This window comes from Symphalangus syndactylus, chromosome 6 (genome assembly GCF_028878055.3).
Source record: "Symphalangus syndactylus isolate Jambi chromosome 6, NHGRI_mSymSyn1-v2.1_pri, whole genome shotgun sequence".
Classification (NCBI taxonomy): domain Eukaryota; kingdom Metazoa; phylum Chordata; class Mammalia; order Primates; family Hylobatidae; genus Symphalangus; species Symphalangus syndactylus.
Window position 1 is genome coordinate 128,986,537 of NC_072428.2, and position 27,042 is coordinate 129,013,578.

Below are 27,042 nucleotides of genomic sequence, written 5' to 3' on the forward strand. Positions count from 1 at the left end.
CTGCCTCCGTGGCACCCCCCCCCACAACAATGCCATAGGCAGTTTTCCACTTGGATCACCCCTCTGGATGTTGTCTCAGACCACCCTCCGGGCTCATGGAAGCCTCTGCCACTCCTGGGGAGGTACCTGGCCCATGCAGAGCGACTGAAGCTTCCAGAGAAGTGTGCTTGTGCAGGAACTGCAGGAAGATTCCCGTACTGCAGAAGAAACTGAATGATCTCAGATCAGGTGGGGCAGACCAAAGAGAAGGCAGGGAAAGAAAAGCAGCAGATGTGAGGGGCATCTGGAAAGGCGACCCAGGGGCTGAGGATAAGGGGGACAGGGAGACAGTAATGTCCTGGGGCAAGCAAGCCACATCGCCCAAGAGGCTGCTGGCACCACACAGAGCAGCAGGCCTCGGATTAAGCCCCCCCACACACACCCCTCCTCTGAAGCACCCTCTACTGGCTCTGCCATGTCTTCATTCAAACACCGATCGGTGTCCTACTATGTGCCAGAGACACCACTAGATTTCGAGGAAACTGAGGTGAGTCAAACACTGTCCCTGACCCCCACTGTCCACAGTCTGGTATTAAAAACAGAAGTGAAAAATAAATCACTGTAATTCACAATAGCCAAAAGGCAGAAGCAACTCACCAACTGTCCACTGGCTGATGAATGAATAAATAAACGGTGGCACAAACACACAATGGAATATCACTCAGCCTCAAAAAGGAAGGAAATTCTGACACAAGCTACAACACAAGTGAAGCTTGAGGTCATTATGCGAAGGAACAAAAATAAATACTAGATGATTCCATTTACGGGAGGTACCTAGAGGAGTCAAATTCACAGAGACAGAAAGTAGAAGGGTGGCTGCCAGCGGATAGGGGAGAGGGGAAATGAGGAGTTGCTTGATGGACACAGAGGTTCTATTTTGCAGGATGAAAAGTATCGTGGAGATGGATGGTGGTGATGATGGCACAGCAGGGTGAAAGTATATCATGGCATGAAAATGTTTACAATACAATGAAAACTGCAAGATGCAAATTGTATACATAGCATGATCCCATTTTATGAAAAAGGTAAAGTCTCGTATACATATTTTGAAACACTAGGAAGATGCATATCAAACTGTTTATATAATAGTTATTGTTAGGTGACAGAAATAAAGATGATTATTTTCTACTAAATATACTTCTGTACTTTCCAAAGTACCTACAAATGAGGACCATTTATAATCAGAGACAAATTTTTATCCCAACAGAGAGGGAACCAACATGCAGGGAACTCATGCACTGACAGCACTGACGGTTTTTTGTTTTTGCGGGGGTGGGGTTTTGAGACAGTCTTGCTCTGTCATCCAGGCTGGAGTGCAGTGGTGCGATCTCGGCTCACTGCAACCTCCGCCTCCTGAGTTGAGGCAATTCTCCTGCCTCAGCCTCCCAAGTAGGTGGGACTACAGGTGTGCACCACCATGCTGAGCTAATTTTTGTATTTTTAGTAGAGATGGGTTTTCACTATGTAGGCCAGGCTGGTCTTGAACTCCCAACCTCAAGCGATGCACCCACCTCAGCCTCCCAAAGTCAGCACTGGGTTTAAAATGACAGCTAATCACCCACAGGGATTTAGTTCATGGAACAGGTCTGGGATGAAGATGTAGTTCCAGGTGATCTTCAAGAAAGGAAGCAAGGTGTGAAAAGGCATTCTGAGTTAGGATTCAGGAGGAGAAAGCAGCTAAGGGGAAAAGAAAGATAAAGAGAAGCCCAGCTTTATGAAGCAGCTTACAAATCCCGGGAGAAGCCACAGTACCGAATTCACCAAGTGATATGGTTCGGCTGTGTCCCACCCAAATCTCATCTTGAATTGTAGCTCCCATAATTCCCATGTATTGTGGGAGGGATCTGGTGGGAGATAATTGAATCGTGGGGGTGGTTTCCTCCATACTATTCTCGTGGTGGTGAATAAGTCTCACGAGATCTGATGGTTTTATAAGGGGAAACCCCTTTCGCTTGGCTCTCATTCTCTCTTGTCTGCCACCATGTAAGACGTGCCTCTCACCTTCTGCCATGATTGTGATGCCTCCCCGGCCACATGGAACTGTGAGTCCATTAAACCTCTTTTTCTTTATAAATTACCCAGTCTCAGATATGTCTTTATCAGCACTGTGAAAACGGACAAATACACCAAGTCGCTATTAATTCTGGTCTATTCAATCGTTCATATGATCATTTACCTATTTAATTGTTAACTCATAGAAGCATTCCTTCCTATACCTACCCACTTAATGATTCAACAAACATTTATTGAGGGCCTACTCTCTGCCAGGCCCAGTGCTAGGTACGGGGGCGCTTTAAGAGTGAATAAGGTACAATCTCTGTCCTCAAAAAGCTAGTTAGGAACAATCATAACACAGTGGTCGGAGTTACAATAGGGACAATGAGCATCCAAACCATTCTGGGATTTCTGGAAGTCTTCCTGAGGGAGGTACAGAATCAAGCAAATGAGGAAGAGAAGTGCATTCCACGCAGAAAGAACAGCATGTGCAAAGGCACAGGGGCATAAAACAGTTCAACACAGTTCCCCATATGGGGAATGACCATACTGCCAGAGCAATATGGTAACAGGAGAGGCAGGCAATGAGGCAGGAGAGGGGAGAGGAGGCTGTTGCAGATCAAGAAAAACGAAGACTGAACAAACCAGAGACACTGCCATGTGAGGCACCACACGGTCCTAATCAAGTGAACTTAGTGAACACACTGGCAAGGAACTGAGCTGAGGGCCCAGCAATAAGGGAACAAACAGAAACCCAAAGTCAAATCCTAAATTTTGGCCTACTACTTTCTTTTTTTTTTTTTTTTTTTTTTGAGATGAAGTCTTGCTCTTTGGCCCAGGCTGGAATGCAGTGGCATAGTCTCGGCTCACTGCAACATCTGCCTCCCAGGTTCAAGCAATTCTCCTGCCTCAGCCTCCCAAGTAGCTGGGACTACAGGTTCGCATCATGACACCCAGCTAATTTTTGTATTTTTAGTAGAGACAGGGTTTCACCACATTGGCCAGGCTTGTCTCAAATTCCTGACCTCAGGTGATCCGACCCCCTCAGCCTCCCAAAGCGCTGAGATTAGAGGCGTGAGCCACTGCACCCAGTCAACTTTCCTGAAAACATGTATCTATAGACCCAATTGGTGTCCCAGGGTCACTTGCTGCTGCCTCCTTATCTCTACTGTCCCTTATTCTTTGTCCACTTCTTCTACTCAGCCTTCCTTCCTCTCCCAGCAACCGTGCATTTCGCTATGGGTGCATACTCATGAGTCAGTGTGTCTGTATTCATGCATTTCCTTGTATGTGCATCTCTGCATATATTGCTGTTAACCTATACACTTGTACTCATGCATCTACGTTTTGTATTTTCCTGTGACAACATCTGTGAATACATATTTGTCTTTCCTTGTCTTTGCACGACTGTCATCCTCTGGATACATGCACGTTAATGATTATGCATGTGCCTGTGTGTGTATGCTGAGCACAAGTGGGCATGTGACCCACATGCGCGGGCCACAAGAGGGGACATCCGTGGGTTCAGCCTGCCTGGCACCTACCCCCACCCCAGTCTCGCCTTGGGGAACACTCCTTCCACCATGGCACCAGATCTAGGTGCCACCATCACTCAGGATGCTCATTCTCTCCTGACCAAGGGATGGGCAACTATCCCAAGCCCCAGCCTCTCTCCCCAAAATTTGAATCTCAAACAGAATGATTAAAAGGCTGAAATTCCTCCTGTTGGCTATGCCCTAAAGGAACAGTCTTCAACTCTTACAGCCTGGATCCCCAAGCTGCAGGCCCTGAGGCATCTTGTCAGGGCCACAGAACTGGAAACTGACATATATATGAATATTTATATAACTTCCCAGCTGTAAAGTTCTATGACTCAGGAGCTTAACAGTCTCACTTACGTCCCATGATGACAGCCTTGCCTGGGACTGTCATTTAAATCTCTTTCTCTCCCCCTGGTTTAGCTTATTACTATCCCACTGTCTCACATCAGCTATTCTTCTTCCCTGGTATAGAGAGGACTGGTTTCTTCCTAGCAACTCCGAACAGTAGACAACAATACTTCCTCAGGGTCACTCAGCAACAATCCAAGATGATCCAAACAAACCAGTATGATTCAGAAGTCGTTCCTGTCCAGGTACGTACCAATTACACAGTTCGAGATATGCAGATTTGTTTTTGCACTATGGCCAAAAGTTTTTTTTTGTTTTGTCTTGTTTGTTTTGTTTTTGAGATAGAGTGTCGCTCTGCCACCCAGGCTGGAGTGCAGTGGCACAATCTTGGCTCACTGCAACATCCGCCTCCCAAATTCAAGTGATTCTCCTACCTCAGCCCCCCAAGTAGCTGGGATTGCAGGCGCCCCCCACCACATCTGGCTAATTTTTATATTTTTAATAGAGACGGAGTTGCACCATGTTGGCCAAGCTGGTCTCGAACTCCTGACTTCAAGTAATCCACCTGCCTCAGCCTCCCAAAGTGCTGAGACAAAAGTTCTCATACATCCTTTTTTAACCAAATGACCTTAATATAATTCTAAAAATCTGCTATATATTCATTCATTCCCTCTTGGCAATCAACTAAACATCAAGACTTAAATAGCACCACAAATCACAACCATACACAACTAGGGAAAGTCCCATTTATCTACATATTCACGCATCCATCTCTCACGCAGTACATTGTGCTGGACATTGTGGAATAAAAAGATGACGCTAACGGGGCTCCCACCATTAGGAAAAGGGAGTGGGGGTTTATGGCAGAGAGGCCCAACCTGCATAGGACAAAGGGTCTTTATGTTTATTTCCCATAAAAAGCCTGCAATTAACCTAACCCACATTTTACGAATGGAGAAAAATGTCATCTTTGTTATGATCATTTTTAACCCTGACTGTTGGTTATCAATTATTTCAGCATGAAATATGTCAGGAAAGTTTGGTCATAATTAGAATTTATTTAAATTTACATTAAGTTAGAAGCATTACTTTTTTCTGGATTAGAAGATCCATTCACAAATCTCTTTATTATAAATTTATGTAGATTTAACTGTCAAAGAGGTGTAACTTGATACATTCCTAAGAGCTGAACTACTGGGCCAAAAGGTGTCAACCTAACTTCATTTGTGAGGATCAGAGAGCAACTGTGCCTCTTAATCAGACCCGACCCCTCTTTAAACAGTGCTCTCAAGGACTAACAATTTTCAATTCCAAATGTCACACCCGTATGGGATCAGGTCAGTTCCTAGGACTGGAGAGCAAAAGATAGACTACTGGTCCCTTAACACAAACAAGCTCTGAAATGTGTCGAAAAATTACTGCAAGATAGAGTGAATCAAACAGCAATCAGAGTGACAGCCCAACTCCAGTTGGTCAAAGGCTGACTGGGCCACTGAGGTCCAGGAGAAACAGAATTTGTGCCCTGGAGCTCCGTGGCAGAGGAGATAGTGTAAATACTGTGTCAAAAAATATACACAAGGCTGGGCACGGTGGCTTACATCTGTCATCCTAACACTTTGGGAGGCTGAGGCAGGAGGATCACTTGAGGCCAGGAGTTCGAGACCAGCCTGGGCAACATAGTGAGACCTCATCCCTACAAAAATAAATTTTATTTATTTATTTATTTATTTATTTTGAGATGGTGTCTCACTCTATTATCCTGGCTGGAGTGCAGTGGCACTATCTCAGCTCACTGCAACCTCTGCCTCCCAGGTTCAAGCGATTCTCCTGCCTCAGCCTCCCAAGTAGCTGGGATTACAGGCACCCGCCACTACGCCTGGTTAATTTTTTGTATTTTTAGTAGAGACGGGGTTTCACCATGTTGGCCAGGCTGGTCTCGAACTCCTAACCTCAGGTGATCCACCTGACGCGGCCTCCCAAAGTGCTAGGATTACAGGCATGAGCCACTGTGCCCGGCCACAAAAACAAAAAAATTTTAAATATATGCAAGTGTTTCCAACACCAGCAAAGGGCTGAACGTCCCAGACACCCCAGGCTGGAGCCCAGTCTGCCACGGCAGGCACCTCACAGAAGTGTATCTGCAGCCACTGGGAGTAAAGCTGCTCTCTCCATATTGCACGTGCTTTTCTCAAGAAACACTTTCTAAGGCCCTGTAGTGGTGGTGTCTTCTGGATTTTCCAAAGAGATCAAACTATTATGAAGCAAAGTCTCCACGAACATAAATGATAAGAATGCTGGGAAATTCTAAAAGCACTGCAAACTCCACACAATAAGGGACATGAAAAGAGATGAATGGGACACTACATGTGTCTTTCCCCCATGCCCTAATAACCTCTCCCTGTGCAGTTCTGACAGAAGGGCCCCTTGCAGGCCATCGGACAGCACAGCCAAGGAGCAGGAGCCATCTGTCCCTCACTTGGATCTGGGTGACGGTCAATGCCCACATCCTCTTGCCCACCAAAGAGTGGGGTCTCCTCTAGGCACACACTGGGAGGTTAAAACCCCATTCTAAGTTGCTCCTGTTGTCCTCGGAGCAGTCTCAAGACTTGAAGTTTGGACTTGGAAGGCACCCAATTAAAGGTCAAAGTACATAGGAGGGCTCCATGCCAGGAGATCTTGGCGTTCTTCTTTTGAAGTCTATGACGGAAATGCTGCATTTTGAAAGCTGCTGGGGGAAGTGTTGTGAGACTGAGGCAAACACAGCAGCTGGGCAAAAAATAGGTCTATTAGGCTCCTACCGCGGGCTGAGAGAGCTGCTTTGGGATCGGCCCCATGATGCGCTTTCCCTACCCTGCCACGAGGCTATCACCCCCCACAGGGACCACGGGAGGCTGCTGCTGTACACAAAAGGTCCTCATCTCCCCCAGGCCTGGCCCACTCAACAATCCTTTCACAGCCTCCTGCTCTATTCCTTCTTCTGTGATCCACAGATACTATAATTATAAACTACTTTTTTCATGGAACCTGACCTGCTCCTGCCCCATCTCATTTAAGTGATGACCATGCCACTATCAAAAAGAAAAACGTGGCCAGGCACAGTGGCTCATGCCTGCAGTCCCAGCACTTTGGGAGGCTGAGGCAAGAGAACTGCTTGATATCAGGGGTTCAAGGCTGCAGTGAGAGATGATCACGCCATTGCACTCCAGCCTAGGTGACAGATAGAGGCTCCGTCTCTTAAGAAAAAAAAAAAAAAGAAAGGAAAAAGAAAAGAACGGAAGAAATAAAGAAAGAAAAAAGCCATCAGACATCAACTTCCTCAATAGCATCATCCTCCCGCCCCCTTACCTGCATGCACCTAAACCTGTAGCCATCACTCCCCCTTCCCACCTGTCTCAGTGGAAGAGGCGCCATTCTCCCCGAGCAAGGATGCAATGGAGTGTGAATCTCTCCTCTCTCAGTTATCAGCTACTGAGGTGAGTTACTTCATCTCCTTATAATTGTACTGGATAGGGTTATCAGGATTACATGGCTTAATACAATTAATACATATCAACTTCCTAGAAGAATGCCTGACATAAGTGTACATCAATTTTAGTTACCTATTATTATGTCTATTATTATTATCATTTATCCTAGTCTTCTCTGACAGCTTTCTCAAGTAATTGTATCTTTTCCCTCCATTACCTTCAACCATTTTGTGCTTATGGTAGCTGCTAATCTCCAAAGACGACCACCATCAATGTCAATGTCTAGGCTATTTCACCACTCATCAATGGGTAGCCCTATTTCCTCCTGCCCCTTGTAGACTAGTCTTGTGATTTTCTCTGACCAGCAGAATGCAGCAGAGACAACTTTTGAGCCCCCGATCTTAAGAGGGCCACTAGCTCCTGCTTCATTCCCCTTAGAAGCCAGCGGCCCCATATGAAGTCCTACTATAAGGAAGTCCAAGCTGGCCACCTGGGAAGAGAGAGGGAGGGCATGTGGTAGAACACGAAGGTAGGAGGGGGGGGTGAAACAGCCTCAGCCTTCCAGCCCAGCCCTGGAGCCAACCGAACACAGCCAAGTGAGTGACCCCAGCTGAGTTTCACGGAGCAGGAGAATTATCCATCCGAGACCTGTCCGAATTCCTGACCCGCAGAATCATGAGAAATAATAAACCATTACTGTTTTAAACCATTCTGTTTCGGGGTGATTTGTTATGCAGCAATAGATAACCGAAACGAGGCTCCCCTTTAGCTTTAAAAGAATGTTCCATCTCATATCCATCTTCAAACATCCCCCACAGTTCTGCGGTCCTACATCCACCAACAGTGACTGCCCTCTTTGTATCACCACTGCAGTCCTCTACAATAGCACTTCACATGCCACTGGATAGTCATTTACGTACAGAACTACTTCCCCTTGTACACGGAGTTGCTAGAGGGCCGTAACTGACTGCCGTATTTCTCTTGGTATCCCAACATTTAGCACAGTGCTCAGCACATGGCAGTGAGTGCTCCATCAACGTTGGCTCAGTCATGCAGACACGTGGGCATGGAACCACCACACAACTGGCCTGCCTGCAGGCATGCCTTCTGGCACTGGCAAACCCAAAACAAAGATAGAAGAACGAAAAACAGGACCCAGGCAAGCACACTTCCCAGAACCAGACAAGATGCAAAAGGTGCAGGAGAGAGACGAAGGGCAAGATCTGCCGGTGGGAGTCAGAAGTCACATGCGGAAAGCCATTGAGATTTGGAAACTGTTTCCACAGCACTGCTGGTTTACCCGGACTGACAGGGTACACATTCTACAGGTATATCTTGTTTTCCTCTCAGGGGAACTGAACACAATTGGAAGAGGGAGTAGAGGAACCTGAAGGCTGTCAATGAGTAAAGTCAATATAAACTACAACGAGCAAAACAGAACAGTTGCAGGTTCAGGATTTCTGGGAAGTATTCAGAAGGTTAAACTTTATACCAGATCTAGGCAAGAACTCAAGGCGTTAATACAGTGTGTTTTATGAAGAACCAAAGAGGCTCAAGGGGCATATAAAACAAACGAAGTAGGACAGCCGGCTGTACCGGTTAGTTTTTGAACAAAGTACTTATTTTAAGGCATCGACTTCCTCCCACCAAAATTCCAAAGTAAATAAGAAATTGATTTTAAACCAGTGGTATACACTAACTTAATTAACGGAGAAGATGTATGACAACCACACACTTGGCTGTCAGAAACAAACAACAGAAAAACAGCACAGTCAACACAAAGCAAAAATGGTATCAAAACCACAAGGAAATGATCCAGGACGTGATAAAAGAGGAAATGAGGCAAGAAAATGCCACTCGGTATTAAGAAAAATATTATCCCCACTGGTGGAGAAAATGGAATATGGCTCATCATGGAATTTTAACTTTTTGAGTTTTTTTATTGTTAAAATGTTTAATCTGCCGAAATAAAGTAAAATGCACCACCACACAACACTGTAGGTTTTGAAAGCCTGCTTCATTCATTTCTCTTAACCTATGTTTGGTGAGCATCTTCTATGGGCTAGGTCAGGGTGTGACTTCACAGTCAGGGCTTCTAACAGGGACAGGGAGCTGGCCAGGGGCCACAGGTGCTCCGACTGGGGCTCTGTCCACAGAGCTCACTCTGCCCTGCAAGCAAAGCCTGTGAGTGGGCACTTCAATGGGAGAGACCACAGAGTCATTCTCTAACCCAGACCCAGAACAGAGGAGACCGCGGCTGGGGGTGCACATGCCCACCCCCTGGGTGGGAAAAACTCTTGCTAGCTGTGTGACCTTGAGCAAGTCAATGAACTTCTCTAAGCTTTATTTTCCTCATCTGTAAAATGGGGATCCTTACAGTACCTACCTCATACAATTGTTGCATGGATTAAACAAGAGACACTGTGTCGTCTCCTCACACAATGTTGGGCACACAGCACGCGCTCTGTAATTGTTGGCTATTATTATTATTCCCAGCTCAGCCCTGAGACTGCTGCAGGAGAGGACCAGAGAAAGAAGTGCAAAGAGAACCTCATTCAAAGGCCCAAATGCCAATGAACCATCAGAGAAATGCACCTTTAATGGAGATATTTTTTACCTATGAGTTGGGCAAAGACAATAAAGACTGGTAACAGCCTGTATTATGGAGGAGAGAAGCAAGCTGGCACTCTGATGCATTGCTAGAGAGAATGTGGATTGCTTCAGCCTTTCTAGAGAGCCATTTGGCAATATGCATCAAAATTTAATATGTGCATACTGCCTAGTCCAGCAAGTCTATTTCTGAGAATTTATCTTAAGAAACTAATTGGAAAAGTGTGTAAAGATGTATACACAACGATGCTCATAGCAGTGTTTTTTTTCTTTTTCTTTTTCTTTTTTTTTTTTTGAGACAGGGTCTTGCTCTGCTGCCCAGGCTGAAGTGCAGTGGTGCAATCTCGGTTCACTGCAGCCTTAACCTCCTGGGCTCAAGCGATCCTCCCTCTTCGGCCTCCTTCAGCAGGCAGGAGCAGAGGAATTACGGAGGCAGTTGCTAATTTTTTACATCGGGGTTAGGGAAGGCCTCCCTGATAACAGGAGATTTGCGCAGAGACCTGAAGGAAGGGGCGTCAACTGTGTCGATCATATCTGAGATGAGAAAGTTCTAGGCACAGGGAACAGCAAGTACAAATGATTACAATGAACGCATATCGTTTTTATAATCAGGAAAAAGCCAATGAAGATATTGTATTCTCAAACTACAGGTGAATGCCACCATGGCTGACTAATTTTTGTATTTTTTGTAGAGATGGGGTTTTGCCATGTTGCCCAGGCTGGTCTTGAACTCCTGGGCTCAAGCAATCTGCTCACCTCAGCCTCCCACAGCGCTGGGATTACAGGCGTGAGCCACCACGCCCAGCAATGTTTTCTTATAACATTGAAAGCTGAAGACAATACAATCACCCATCAACAGAGAACCAGATAAATGAAGTGTGGAACATCCACAGCGTCGAATAAAATCATGGTGTGGATCTGTATTTCCTGACAACTAAAGATTCCGTGATAAAGTGTGAAGCGAAAAAAAGCAAGCTGCCAAACAACATGTAGAATATGATACCACTGCTTTCTGTGTATGCGCCTGTACATGTGAAAACAGTCTGAAAGGAGAGATACTGAAATGTCACAGCAGTTGTCTGACAGGTAGGATTTGGGGTGATTTTTGCTTTCTAATTCACACCTTCTTTGTACCACCTGACTTTATTCAATGTGCAAGAAATGTTACATTGTCTCATCACATCACCCTCTCATCAAAACCCTCTATGATCCTCCACCCCTAGCACCCACCTCCCTTCACACCTGAGTGCCTGCTACCTCCCGCCTCCACCCTCTGCTTTAGGTGCACAGGCCTCCTCTGCCTCCCCCAACACCAGGCACACTCCTGCCTCAAGGCCTCTGCACTGGCCACATCGTTTGCTGGGAACACCGTTCCCCCCAATACCTGCTTGTCTTGCCCCCTTGCCTCTTTCAAATGTTAGTTTAAATATCACTGTTATGGGGTGAACTGGGTGCCCCCAAAATTCACATGTTGAAGTCCTAACCCTAGAACCTCAGGATGTGACCTTATGTGGAAACAGGGTCATCAACAATGTAGTTAAAATAAGGTCATACTGAAGTAGGGTGGGCCCCTATCCAATACAACAGTCCTTATGAAAAGGGGAAACTTGCACACACACACACACACACACACACACAGAGGGAATGCCATGTAAAGACTGGAGTCACACTGCCATGAGCCAGGAACCACCTGTATTAGTCAGCGTTCTCTAGAGGGACAGAATTAATAGGATAGCTATATATATATACATACACAGAGGAGTTTACTAAGGAGTATTAAATTCACACGATCACAAGGTCCCACAACAGGCCAACTGCAAGCTGAGGAGTAAGGAAGCCAGTCCAAGTCCCAAATCTGAAGAACTTGAAGTTCGATGTTCAACAGCAGGATGCATCCAGCATAGGAGAAAGATGTAGGCTAGGAGGCTAAGCCAGTCTAGTATTTTCATGTTCTTCTGCTTGCTTTTATCCTAGCCATGCTGGCAGCTGATTAGATTGTGCTCACCCAGATTAAGGGTGGGTCTGCCTTTCCCAGCCCACTGACTCAAATGTTAATCACCTTTGGCAACACCCTCACAGACACAACCAGGATCAATACTTTGCATCCTTCAATCCAATCGAGTTGACACTCAATATTAACCATTGTGACACCAGAAGCTGGGAGATAGGCCTGGAATAGATCCTTCTCTAGCACCTTTGGAGGAAGCACTGTGCTGCTGACACCTTGATCTTGGACTCCAGAACTATGAGACAATAACCTTCTGTTGTATAAGCCACTCAGCGTGTGGTACGTTATTATGGCAGCCCGAGCAAATGAATCCAGCCCCATTTTCAACGAGGCTCCCTAAACACCCAGATCAAAATTGCAACTCATCAGTCCAAGCTGTTTATCTGCTGCATTTACACATGACACTTACCACGGAGTAACACATGATATCATTAACTTTGTCCACTGATGTATCCCAAGGGCCCAGCACAGTGCCTGCACAGAGCAGGCACTCAAAGATTTGTGGAATACATGGACAAATGACACTGAACGACACAAAGTCAGCCCTGGTGGGGCCTACAGTCCAGTGAAGGAAGGCAGAATGCACAGACAAATATGTAGAAGACAATGATAAGTGTCATGGAGAAAAAAAGCAGGCGGGAGCAGAGGAATTACGGAGGCGGTTGCTAATTTTTTGCATGGAGGTTAGGAAAGGCCTCCCTGATAACAGGAGATTTGAGCAGAGACCTGAAGGAAGGGGCGTCAACTGTGTCGATCATATCTGAGATGAGAAAGTTCTAGGCAGAGGGAACAGCAAGTACAAATGATTGCAATGAATGCATATCATTTTTATAATCAGGAAAAAGCCAATAAAGATATTGTACTCTCAAAAGGCATTGAGATATTTAAAAGCCCAATTCTAGGGGCTAGGAAAACTAACCAATTTTTCAAATTCCTAAGACTCTCTTCAGGCCCAGGCTGAAAACTCCAACCCATTCCTGGAGCCACCTTCCCCAGCCCAGTCTCCCAGCCCATCTCCATCAAACAGCTGTCCAGGAGAAAAAACACTCAACAGTGCAAGGATGCTGAGGTGAGGCAAGGTGAAGCAGCCCCAAGGTGGAGAGGCCCCGAGATCTCTGCTGGTGCTACAAAGCCAAGGGCAACAATCCTGACCACTATCCTGGCCACCAGTGGCTGATTTACCCCCCAACTCCCATCCAGATCTGGCCTGTGCTGTGCTGCACAGATGCCCCTCCATCCCAGCCTGTCACCTGCCTCCACTGCCAGTTCCCAAAGCAAGCACCTGTCACATGCTCCTGCTCTGCACCAAGACCACTGAGGCTCCCAGCATTGAGCAGTGTCCACTCTTGCTTCCCTACCGGCTGGTTCCCACTCCACTGGGCATGGATGAAGCTGGAAGCCATTATCCTCAGCAAACTAATGCAAGAACAGAAAACCAAAGACCGCATGTTCTCACTTATAAGCGGGAGCTAAACAATGAGATCACATGGACACAGGAAAGGGAACAACACACACCAGGCCCTCTCGGTAGGTGGGGTGGGAGGAGGAAGATTATTAGGAAAAAGAGCTAATGTATGCTGGGCTTAATACCTAGATGATGGGTTGACAGGTGTAGCAAACCCCCATGGCACACGTCTACCTATGTAACAAACCTGCACGTCCTGCACATGTATTCCAGAACTAAAAATAAAAATTTAAAAAAAATTGTGGTTAAAAATATAACATAAAATTTACCATCTTGTGTTAATGTTAAACAGAAATTTTTATTTAAAGGCAATTCATTGCAGCAGCGATATACGTTTTTAAAAGGAAACAAACTAGAGGTCAGATAGTCAACAGAGCTTTATTTTTCAATCCATCTAGTACAGCCAAAGTATAAAAAGCTAAAAACTTTGTGCTCCAAGGCCGGGCGTGGTGGCTCATGCCTGTAATCCCAGCACTTTGGGAGGCTGAGGTGGGCGGATCACAAGATCAAGAGATCGAGACCATCCTGGCTAACACGGTGAAACCCCATCTCTACTAAAAATACCAAAAAAAAAAAAAAATTAGGCAGGCGTGGCGGCGGGCGCCTGTAGTCCCAGCTACTGGGGAGGCTGAGGCAGGAGAATGGCATGAACCCGGGAGGCAGAGCTTGCAGTGAGCCGAGATCGCGCCACTGCACTCCAGCCTGGGCAACAGAGCCAGACTCCGTCTCAAAAAAAAAAAAAAACCTTGTGCTCCAATAATATTTTCTTCTTCTTATTTTCTTTAGCATCTTTTTTTTTAAACTTTATTTTAGGTTTGGGGTATAAGTGCAGGTTTGTTACACAGGTAAACAGGTGTCACAGGAGTCTGTTGTACATATTATTTCATCACCCAAGTATTAAGCCCAGTACCCAATAGTTATCTTTTCTGCTCCTCTCCCTCCTCCCACCATCCAACTCAAGGAGGCTCCAGTGTCTGTTGACTCTTTCTGTGTTCATAAGTTACCATTTAGCTCCCCCAAATTGACCATCTTAACCATTTCTAAGTGTACAGTTCCACAGTATTGAGTACATTCACACTGCTGTGCAACTGATAGCCTGAACTCTCTCATCTTGCAAAGCTGAAACTCTGTCCCCATTAAACAAAAACTTCCCATTCCCCCCTCCTCCCAGGCCCTTGCCATCCTTCTACTTCCTGTCTCTATGGCTTTGACTACTCTAGGGATCTCATATAAGTGGAATCCTACAGTATTTGTCTTTTCGTGACTGGCTCATCTCACTTGGCATAACGTCTTTGAGGTTCATCCATGTTGTAGCATGTGTCAGAATTTCCTTCCTTTTTAAGGCTGAATAATATTCCACTGAATGGCTAGACCACATTTTTAAAAATTTATTTATTTTCAATTTTGTGGGTACATAGTTGGTATATATATTTATGGGTTATATGAGTTTTGTTTTTTTTTGTTTGTTTGTTTTTGAGATGGAATCTTGCTCTGTCTCCCAGCCTGGAGTGCAGTTATGCGATCTTGGCTCACTGCAACCTCTGCCTCCCGGGATCAAGCAATGCTCCTGCCTCAGCCTCCCGAGTAGCTGGGATTACAGGCCTGCACCACCATGCCTGACTAATTTTTGTATTTTTAGTAGAGACAGGGTTTCACTGTGTTGGCCAGGCTTGTCTCGAACTCCTGACCTCAGGTGATCTGACCACCTCAGCCTTCCAAAGGGCTGGGATTACAGGCGTGAGCCACTGTGCCCAGCCCATGAGATGCTTTGATACAGGTATGTAATGCATAATAATCACATCAAGGTAAACGGTGTGTCCATCCCCCCAAGCATTTATCCTTTGTGTTACAAACAATCCAATTATACTAGCTGTTGTTAAATGTGCAACTAAATTATTTTTGACTATAGTCACCCTGTTGTGCTAGCAAATACTAGGTCTTATTCACTCTTAACTCTTTTCCTTTTTAAAAAATTTTCCTTTCCTATATAAAAGCAACTTATTCATTCTATTTTTTTGTACCTATTAACCATCCCCACTTCCTGCCAGACCACAGTTTGTTTATTCATTCATCTGTCCACAGACATGTGGGTTGCTTCTGCCTCCGTCTCAGCTTCGACACCCTTTTGCTTCAACTATCTCCAAGTGCTTTTGTAATTCCTGACAGTCAACCACCCTAACACCTGCTAACACCAGCTCAGGGAACTCAGGACTGGACTAAAGGCTTGTGACCATGCTCAGGGCAGCGGCAGTTCTCTGAGCAGCATATCCAGCCAGGCACCAGCTCAGCTCTGAACCCGCTAATGCTCCTACCCTCAGTTTTGCCCAACGGCTTGAGATCTGGGCTGCATTTTTATGAGCTATGGACTCTCCACTAATTAGATAACCAAAAATCTTTGAAATGCACCCAACTTCAATGAGAAACTGCACAGTTCTGAGCCTCTCAAGCTTTGGTGTGCACACAAGTCACCTGGAGATGCTTTCAAGAAGTCGATGCAGTAGGTCCGGGGTGGGGTCCAACATGCTGCGTTTCTGACAAGCACCCAGGTGATGCTGATGCTGCTGATCTGGGGACCACACTTGGAGCAGCAAGGACCTGGCAACCTCCCACCTGCTCAGACCTGTCTCCTGGGCTTTGCCCAAGTTCCCCTGGAAGCTGGCTCCATAAGATCATCTGTTTTGTATGTTTGAGGCTTCCCCCTTCGAAAGCTCCCCAACAGTATTTACCCAGTGTTTTAAAGCAGCTCTTCAGACTGTCTGGCTCCACAATTAATCCTAGCAACCAAAACAGTAAGTGATGAAGGGTTCCTTCCTCAGGCCCAAACAAGAGAACAAAGAAGAAAGAAGTGACAAGGAGAGTTTCCAAGTGACTCCAAAGGACTGGGAACCACCAGGAAACCATCAGGAGCGAGAAGCCTTCTCAGCTGCCTTGCCCTCGACACAACACCCCGGGACCGCTGTGGCCTATCTTCCGCCAAGGTTCTGGGCCACCCAGGCTGCTGGAAGGACAAGCAGAGTGTCTGCCTGGACTGCGACCAAGACTGGCCTTCCAACTTCAACTGGGCCCTTGCCACTGCCTGGCAATTCTTTCACTCATCCCTTCTCGCTCTCCTCTGGAAGCCAGTTGTGTTTGCTCAAGCTCCTGATCCCCCCACGCTGCTGTCCTCTCTCCAGATCTGCTCGCCTCCCACCCTCCACGAATAGACCTGCACTCCCCCATACATCTCTGTCCCCAGACATGCCACCTGTTTCTCCTTCTGTTTTCTTCCTCTCTCAAATGAACCCCTCCACTCTTGCCCTAGATCCCATCCCTTCCAAGCCCCCAGGAGCCTTCACTCCTGCCCTCTCTACCTCCCTTTCCAACCCCACCCCAGATTGGCTTCTTCCTAGCCCTCACCTGCACAGATGGCCTCCACCTTACCACTCCCTCTTCCTACGTTATTTCACTCCTTGCGCACACACAGCACCCTTCATGCTGCAGAAGCTGGCCCTCTGAGGAGCTGGGTCCTACTCAGTCAGCGGCTATCTGTCACAACAAAACCCACCCCTAGGGTTGAGAAACCGTCTTGCAGCTGGACCTCAACCTCCAGAGGGCAAAACTCAGCCTCCAAATCACATTACTTCCCTTCTCTTGCTGGAAAGATCTTCTTGGCCCCTTTCAGTACCAATATGCGGAATATTCTGCATATTCTGTGCCCATTTTCCCACATCCTAGACCCCCAACTCCTGCCCTGTACACCTGCTATCTGAGCACACAGGCTTTGACTCAGACGTGGAGCGTAATGAAAACCATGGGGGCCACTACAGACAGTCAAGCAAGGAGGAAGTGACGTGACCTGTTTCTAGCAGGCCCTTCCCGCTGAAGGTGGAGGATGAATTGGAGGAAGCAAGAGTAGAAGTGGAGGTCGTGACAGTCACCTGGAGAAAAGAGGATGGGTGCTTGAAAGAGGGCAGTGGCGGCAGCAATGGTACAGCAGATATATCCAAGAGAGACTTCCTCCCTTCCCATGCACAGTCCTCTGGGAACTTTCTTTCACTCACTGAGGGGCTGGTGCCTGGCTCACAGTCCCTTCTTCCTCTCTCCAGGCAAGTTCAACATCCACAGAAGTTATTCACCCCAAAGCCTTCCTCCATGTTCCACTTCAACAACTCATTCCCACCACTACACCCTACCCTGTTCATTACCCAAGACCAAAACTAGAGAGATGACCCACTTCTGAAACTCGGCACAATGACACCCCAATCCCTCCCGCCCTCTCCCACCTCTCTCCCAACACCTGCCCTGGGATCTCAGCTGCACCCCCTCCTCCCAGTCCCTTTCCCACTGCTCCATCCATGGTTCACCTCCTACCTCATCCAGCCTAGACCCCATGCTACCTCATCCAGACCACCTCTTAACAACTCCTTCAATCCCCTTTGGCTCTTCACACCTGCCCTGTGATTCCCCATCACTGACTTGGGCCAATGGCTCACCTTTGCCAGACACACTGGAACGTCAAGTGCTGGAGGACAAAAATCACATGGCGGGTTCCCTAACATCACCACAGATACCCCCATTACCTTGGACTTCACTCCCAACCTTCCACCAGTCCCTCCGATTCCTTCTCCCAATATTACTTCTTCCTAACTCTTCTTAGGGTGGTCCTGCCTGCCCAGGTGAAAACTTCCTCACTTTTGGTAAATTAGCCATCAGGTCCTTCCTTCTACTTCCTTAAATTTTCAACCACTGTTTTTGTTTTGTTTTGTTTTGTTTTGTTTTTGAGATAGAGTGTCGCTCTGTCACCCAGGCTGGAGTAAAGTGGCACAATCTCAGCTCACTGTAACATCCGCCTCCCAGATTCAAGTGATTCTCCTGCCTCAGCCCCCCGAATAGCTGGGACTGCAGGCACCCGCCACCATACCTGGCTAATTTTTGTATTTTTAGTAATGGCGGGGTTTCACCATGTTGGCCAGGCTGGTCTCAAACTTCTAACCTCAAGTGATCTGCCTGCCTGGGCCTCCCAAAGTGCTGGGATTACAGGCATGAGCCACCGCACCCGGCCCAGTCACTGTATTTTTACTGACTCTTGAAGCCTACAGGCACAAGTCTAAAACACGTTTTTAAAACTTCCACCAACCCTCCTGCCACCATTAAGTTATAGGGAGTAACTCAAACCTCACCAGGCCTAAGAATAACACTAACAGCTTGTGGAACATTTCAGAAATACAAATCCTCAGGCATCACCTGTTTCAGTAGATCTGGCTTGACCATGAGTTCGGGTTTTTAACAGGTGATTCCGATCAGTTGGCCCTCATCCCATCCTTCAAGAAACAGTTTGGTATAGTAGCATTTGACATGCTGGATCACTTACCTAGAGGAAAACTCTCTTCTCCTCTCCTGGCTCTCACAGCACTATTTTGTCATGATGGTCAGTTCCTTTGTGTGCTCCTCTTTGTCTTCCCCTCTCCTTCATGCTGGTTTCAGGGTTTCTGTCCTCGGCCGCCTTGTCTACTAACTCTCCATGCTCCCCCTTCACCAGGGTCTCCCATATCTATGACTTCAACTACCATCAAGTGCAACATTTAACAAGCTTTTTTTTTGTTTTAAGTTCTTGCTCTGTCACCCAGGCTGGAGTGTAGTGGCACAATCCCAGCTCACTGCAGCCTCAACCTGCTGGGCTCAAGCAATCCTCCTGCCTCGGCCTCCCGAGTAGCTGAGACCACAGGTGCATGCCACCATGCCCAGCTAATTTTTGTATTTTTTTTTGTAGAAACAAGGTCTCACTATGTTGCCCAGGCTGGTCTTAAACTCCTGAGCTCAAGCAATCCTCCCGCCTTGGGCTTCCAAAGTGCAAGGAATACAGGCATGAGCCACCGCACCCAGCCTAACTTTTTTTCTAAGTACTGGATCTGGGATAGATTTTAAAAAAATGAATGAATGTACAGGTGATAGTCAACACAGTTAACAGCAGTGGAGCATGAGCACTGACAGTTGGAAAGGGAGCTTTCTAATTTTACGGGCAAAGGATCTGAACAGACATTTCTCAAAAGAGACACATAAATGGTCAACAGGTAAAGAAAAATTGCTCAGCATCCCTAATCATTAGGGAAATGCAAATTAAAGCCACAATGAGATAGCACCTCACACCTGCCAGAATGGTCTTCAGCCAAAAAACTAGAGCAGAGTCCTTGAGGCGCCTGCTGTGCTGAGCATTAACCTTTCAGTCACTGGTTCTCGGTGAGGTGGAGGGTGGCGGTGGTCCTTGGGAAAAGAGTCCTGAAAGAGGGCAGGGAGGCTCAGGGTACTTGGGGGTGGGGAGCAAGGAATATTCAGTAAAGCAGCTATTTACCAACTGCTATGGTAGTATCTCAGTGGTTTGGTTTTGTTTTTGGAGACAGAGTCTCATTTTGTTGCCCAGGCTGGAGTGCAGCAGTGTGATCTCAGCTCACTGCAACCTTTGCCTCCAGGGTTCAAGCCTCAGCCTCCTGAGTAGCTGGGATTACAGGCACCCACTACCATGCCCGGCTATTTTTTTGTTTTTAGTAGAGACGAGATTTCACCATGTTGGCCAGGCTGGTCTCGAACTCCTGGCCTCAAGTGACCCGCCTGCCTCAGCCTCCCAAAGTGCTGGGACTATAGGAGTGAACCACCACATCCAGCCTGTATCTCAGTGTTTTTACAACCAGTCAAATGCTCGCAATGAATGAAAACAGCAGGTCTAGGGGACCATTCTAATCTAGTTGCCTGGTCAAATAAAATATGGCTCTTGCACACTATTCACACAGACTCAGTCCCAAAAGCAGGTGTCTCTCAAGGTCCCTGGAGATTTAGATAGCTCCAGAGTTAGTCCAGGCTGACTTAGCCTTCAGTGTTCCAACAATACCTATTCCCAGAAGGCTAGAACAGGAGGCACTTTACCTCTTAGCTCAGTGCTTCCCAAACTTCAATTGTGCGTGCAAAATCACCAGGGGGATCTTGTTAAATGCAGATTCTGATTCAGAAGGTCGGGGGTGGGCCCCAAGATTCTGCATTTTCTAACAAGCTACAAAGCAGTGATGATGCTGAGTGTGTGGGGACCACAAGATTAGAATTTCACTAATGAGAAGTAATTGCCTGAAGCTAACAAAGGAGACGGAATAAAGAAAGAGACAAAGAGAAATAATAAGGGAAAGCAAAGTATGTGTCCTGAGTGTGTGGATGCAAGAGGGAAGAATAAAGGGAGTTTTTAAAAAGAAGAGCCATCTGCAATGGTGAGAGTGAGCTGCCTTCAGCAGGTCATGGGCCTAGAACATCTACCAGGCAAAGAGAAATGACAAAACAGCCTAACAGAAAAGGGACAGATGCTGCTTATAAGTGCATTCCAAGACATCCAAGATGTTGACTTGATATGTAGGAGCTACAGGGAGAAATGAGCTACAAGGAGCTAGAGGGTTAATGAGATTAGCGCTAATCTCATTAACCCTTCCTTACACCGAGGAGGAAACCCAGGACAAGGTAACTTGTCCATAGTCACAAAGTTACAGGCAGAAATGCACACACCCAGGTTTTTTAACTCACCTTTTAACAAATCCTGCTGCCTAACAACAAGAAAAAGAAATCACATCATTGTGAGCTCCAGATGAAAGGTGGGTGGTCACAACTTGAAAACAAATTAGATCAGTTAGAACAGTGTCTTCCTATCTGGGAAAATCAACCTAGTGTAATTATAATGACGGTAATTAGCTGCCTCTATCATTCAGGGCACTGATAGAAAACCTGTGGCTCCCAGGTCCCTAGTGACTTTTAACAACTCCCTGGCTGGGTTCTGTTTTCAGAATTAAGTGAGGCACTTCCTGACAAGCACTGCAGCAGCTGTTCCCAAACGGGCAGGAGTGAGCATTGAAAATGCAGTCCTCTGCACCCTTTCACTCCCAACCCAAACTAAACCAAGCAAAAATATGTAACAAAAAATGGTTATTTTATTTTACCTTATCTTATTTTATCTTATTTTGAGACGGAGTCTTGCTCTGTCACCCAGGCTGGAATGCAGTGGCGCGATCTCAGCTCACTGCAACCTCTGCCTCCCGGGTTCAAGCGATTCTCCTGCCTCACCCTCCCAGGTATCTGGGATTACAGGCACCTGCCATCACACCCGGCTAATTTCTGTATTTTTAGTAAAGACGGGGTTTCACCATGTTGGTGAGGCTGGTCTCGAACTCCTGACGTCAGGTGATCCACCCGCCTCGGCCTCCCAAAGTGTTGGGATTACAGGCGTGAGACACCGCACCTGGCCTCAACATAACGATTTTAAATTAGCTGTTCTAACAGTGAAAAGACAATTGCAAGATATTAAATGGTATACAGTAGTCCCCCTCCTCCAAGGTTTCGGATACCAGAGGACAACTGCAGTCTGAAGATATTTTGAGATATTCTGAGGTATTTTGAGATACAGCATATTCACGTTTTATTACAGTAGACTGTTAGAACTGTTCCGTTTTGTTATTATTGTTAATCTTACTGTGCCTCATTTTTTAATTAAACTTTATTGCAGGCATGTACATATAGGAAAAAACCATGGTATATACAGAGTTCAGTACTACCCAAAGTTTCAGGCATCCACTGGGGGTCTTGGACCACATCCCTTGCAGATAAGGAAGGACTACTATATCTTCAAAATACTGTTAATTTACTGGGTTACCATATCTGGATCAGTGGTTCCAATGCTCAGTGGCTAAAACTGAGCTGTGAACTTGTTAAAAGGAAGATTCCCAGGCACTGCCACCAAAGAGTCTAATTTAGAGGCTAAGAGTGAGTCTTAGACATCTAAATTCTTAACAAGCACCCCCACATCCCCAAATGATGTTGATGCAGGAGGCCTAGGGGCCACACTTTTGAAACATTTAAGTATTTGTTTATCATATACTAAACCACTCACAAAGCATAAATATTCACCTAGAAATGGCCAATAATAAAATAGCGCATTAAGAAAAAAATTTAACACACCATAAGCATAAATGCAATAAAAAAATTATTAAAAGAACGAATGGCAGATCTTGCTAATCAAAATAACCAAAAACTTCTACATTTCAAAATTATGTAAAATTTAAAAGAAATTCCTTTGGAAGGGGGAAAACTAAACAAATAGAAGGTAAAATGGTTGCTATTCTTCTAATACATAAAGATTTAAATACATATCTATGCCACAACAGGTAAATAAATAAAAATACAGAGAAAATTCACAGAATACAAATACAAAATAAAAAACATTCAATTCTAAAGCAATAAAACCGTGCAGGTTAAAACAATGTATTACAAATTTATTTAAACAAGGGCTTTTAAAGTAACATTCAATGCCAGTGATGAAGTGAATACTCAATGCAAGTGATAATGGAAGGCCCCTGCGTAAGCTTCAAGGGCTTCAAAAATTGCTTCATTCAAAAATCACATACTAAGTACCTACTAGGGGCCCAGCATTTTGAACAAAACATGCAGAAACCCAGCCTGGTGGGCCTTACATTTTAATCACACTCTAATACTCCTTCCACAAATGTATACTCAAGAAAACACACACACACACACACACATATACACAGAAAGAAACATACACAAAGCCTTTTTTTTTTTTTTTTTTTTTTTTTTTGAGACGGAGTCTTGCTCTGTCGCCCAGGCTGGAGTGCAATGGCGCCATCTCGGCTCACTGCAACCTCTGCCTCCCTGGTTCAAGCAATTCTCCTGCCTCAGCCTCCCGAGTAGCTGGGATTACAGGCACGTGCCACCACGTCTGACTCATTTTTGTATTTTTATTAGAGGCGGGGTTTCACCATGTTAGCAAGGCTGGTCTCAAACTCCTGACCTCAGGTGATCCGCCCACCTCGGCTTCCCAAAGTGCTGGGATTACAGGCGTGAGCCAGCGCACCCGGCCAGCAAAGCCTTTTCTATGTAGCTATTCATCAGCATTACTTACAGCAACCCAAAAAATGGAAATAAAAGAATAAATCATTAGAATAGAAAATTGTTTCCAAATAAGATTTAATGAATGGGAAAATGCTTAAGTTAAATGTAGAGTGGAAACGGTAGTAAATATAATTGTGCATACAACTGAATTCTTTTTTTAATGCTAACAACAAAAAAACGACAAAATTACTTAGTGTTACCTACAGGTTGTGAGATTATGGGTGACTGGTTTCTGTACCTTTCAGTAATTTCCAAATTCCCTACAAAGCAATCTATTTCATAATAACTATTACTTTTTAAAAACTTATCTCTGAATAAGGTGAAGAAACAGAGCATGATTCTTTGTTTTTATATTGTGGATGGCTAATCACTTAAGAGCAATGCATTCAAAAGTAACTCCAAAGTATTACAAGTTGTTTCCACAACAGTCAATGGTTAAGACCAAACTTGTAAATGTTTTTTTAAAAAAAAACAAAAAACACATTCAAAATGCTGAATGAAATAGAAATAGACAAGAAATCGATTCAACATAGAGATTTAACCAAAGACTGTAATAACGGGACCACCTGGAAGGCGGACTCCGTTAAACAAAAGTTAACAAGAGAAGCCAGCTGAAGGAGGAGATAGCTTTCAGATAGCCACGGATGGGAATGCTGCCTCACGCAGGAAGTCCAAAACAGAGCTAAGCCATGCCATTTTCTGACTAGCACTGCTTATTCCTCAGAAAGGGAACCAACCACCACGGCAGTGTTCAGCAAAGCTCTCCTATCTTCCAAATCTCCTGGTGAAAATACCATACTCAGGACTGGGAGCGCGGCCCAAGCAACTGCAATGCACCCTCTTCCCAGGATCAACAGCACCACCCAGGCACCCTACACACACCCTAGCTACATCAGGAAGCCACCCTCCACTAAGATCGTTCCTCACAGTCTTCAAGAAGTAGATGGGGTCACCTCCAGCAGGTCATCCACAAGGAATCCTGCCTTTCCTATCCGGGAATGGTCTGTGCAAGGGTTTGTACTTCCTTCACTGCTCTGTGTTTCCAGCTGGATCCTGGAGCACAGGGGCTGTGCCCTTTACTTCTTAGTTCCTAGTCTATGAGCCTGGCAGCGGCTGAAGCCAATATACAAACTAGTGAAAGGATGAAGTCTCTGTTTCCATGATGTCAGGTCTAGAATGGAAATATTATTAATTTCATGTCTCCAGGTTGAATATTTGTATTGGGGGTAGAGGGGAAGCAGGAAAGGACTTCCAAAGAAGAGAAAGTTAGGGATGGGCAGTGCAAACAGCTTCACTATTTATTTTAAAGTTACCAGAAGAAGCACTTATATTCTCCACAACCTCTGCAGTACACCCAGATGGCCACATTCATATGGGTAAGCCATCAGGCACAGAAAGGAAGCATGTCATAGAGTCTGAAGCAAGCCAACCTAAACTCAAAGCCTTAGTTTCCTCATCTGTAAAATGGGGATAACTATTCCTAACTCACAATGTGATTGGATCGTGTATATAAAATTCAACACCTGGCACACAAAAAGCACTCAGGAGATGGAAACCATTTACCTGCTGTGTCTTATGACAGATGAATCCACGAGTATCAGATGGGCTCTCTTTGTTGACTAAAGCCAAGAGACCCCTGACAATGATCTCATCGCCTCTGGACACACAGGGCTGGAACTCGCAGGAGCAGGACTGAGACGGGAGGTACTAGGTTAGAGTAAGGTGTTTGCACTAGCAGGTATACTGCCTAAAAGAGACTCATTCTGTCACCCCAACCCTGGTTCCACCCAGCTATGGGAAATCTCTGCTGAGGCTTCAGGTGTGGATATGTCTATGGGCCAAGAGCTGGGGTGGGAGGCAGGGAAAGTGATGACTGTGACCTTGAGCAAGGCACTTCTCTGCCTTAGTTTCCTCTTTGGTAAGCAGAGTGAACCTGTTCCATGATCCCTGAAGTCCTCCCTGTGCTTCTATTGTACCATCCCCTCTAGGGCACTGGTTACAATTCTCACAAGTCCAAGGGACACCTTCAAATGTGTTCCAATTCCTCCCAGCCACTGAGTAGCCCTTTGGCCCTGCTCCCACGAGAAGGGAGGATTCGGAGCAGCGTTCACGGCTTTCTGGTTTTTGTTCTGTGTGCAGCAGCTCTCCACCCTAAGCTGCTCCTTCCACCTTTCCTTTTCCGCCTCAAAGTGGTCAAGTGCCCGTGCTGGGGCAATCGCTGGCCTGCAGTGTCAGCTCAGAGACGGTTTCCAGACCATCCTGTGTACAGGCTCAGGGTGGACAAATAAACATTTTGGAGAAGCAACAGGAATTATTTCTTCCACAACAAAACCCTCATAAATCATGCTTCTTCATTCCATACTGATGAACAGTCACTAAACTGCATCTGTTATAAAAACAGCCCTTACTCCTTTCATGCCCTGACACTTAAGAATCAAAATATTTTCACACTCCATTGTACTAATAATGCCTTGCAGAAGTAATACCAATAGCTATTTCCCTGGAAAGATCCGTGGCCAGGGAGCTCTCCAAGAGGTTTTCTTTGAATGTTCTTTGTGTCCTGCTGCACGGGGGGACACGGCCGGCCTGCCCGCATCTGGGGGACGCTGGGCTTGTCCCGGTAATGCAATACTCTTTTAAAGCACACCCGAATGCCCCCTTCGCCCCGACAATAAAGTATCTCAAAACATTCGATATGCCACATCATACAGCCTTGACAAAAAAGCACTCCAGTGCCTGCATTCTGCAGGAAAAACCAGGCACATTCTGAGATGAAGCCACCAGACCCGCTTCGGGCTCTATGGACAAGAGAACAGCTTCGCAGACCCCTCAGCAAGACCGGCCAGAAGCCGCTCGCTTGTTCGTTTTAATTATTTATTTCCCCCGTGCCTTTATTTGCTGGGCCCCAGAAGAATGGCAAAGCATCTTCCAGAAAGGACAGCGAGGGAGCTGGAGAATAAAAGAGGATGGGCGGGGAAAGCCGGGGTTTTGAAAACAGCAGCGATAAAGGCAGGCGAGGTCGCGGCCGCGTCCCGAGGGTCTCGGCGGGGCTTACCTGGGGCGCACGAGGCCGGCCGGGCCAGCAGCAGCAGCCAGAGGCCGGGGAGCAGCAGCCCCGGGCGGCGGCGGCGGGCGCAGCGGGCGGAAGGCCCTCGGCCGCTCGGCCCCGGGGCCAGCGCGACCCCGGCGCGGGGCTTCCCCTCCATGGCCGCGCCTCGGCGTCGGCGCCGCGCCCCCGGCATTCCCGGCCGGCGCCCCGGCCCGGCCTCACGGCTCAGCGGCTCTCAGGTCCGGGAAGGGCGGCCGCTGCGGCTGCGGCTGGGACGGGGCGCCGCGCACCGGCGCGGAGGGAGGCCGGCGAGGCGGGGGCGGGTCGGGCCGGAACCGCGGACAGGGGCGCCAGCCGCACGCCCGCCTTGCCGCTCCGCCCCCTTCGGAGCCTCGGAGCAGCTGCCCGGCAACGCGCGGGCCCGGGCGCGGGGCGGCGAGCACCCCCTCCCGGCCGGCCGGGCGCTTGCCTGCCTGCCTGCCTGCCTGCCTGCCTGCCTGCGAGGCGGCCGGGGCAGCACGCGCGGGGCTCGGCGCGGCAGAGGCGGCGAGGCCCAGCCCTTCCCCAGGACCCGCCTCCCGGAGGGAGCGCGAGGGGCTCGGGGGGCC

At 46.8% G+C, this 27,042-nt stretch overlaps 1 protein-coding gene across 4 annotated transcripts in view; it reads right to left on the reverse strand.

Moving 5' to 3' along the window:
• The window catches only part of KIAA1549 (KIAA1549 ortholog), a 154,736-nt gene extending 127,985 nt beyond the window's left edge, over nucleotides 1–26,751 (reverse strand). For all 4 annotated transcript variants that reach the window (XM_055284153.2, XM_055284152.2, XM_063642296.1 and 1 more), the window contains exon 1: nucleotides 26,441–26,751. In XM_055284153.2, coding sequence (XP_055140128.1) covers nucleotides 26,441–26,627 — 187 coding nt within the window. In that variant the 5' untranslated portion in view covers nucleotides 26,628–26,751. The remainder of the gene's footprint in view (nucleotides 1–26,440) is intronic.
• Nucleotides 26,752–27,042: the final 291 nt, after the last annotated feature.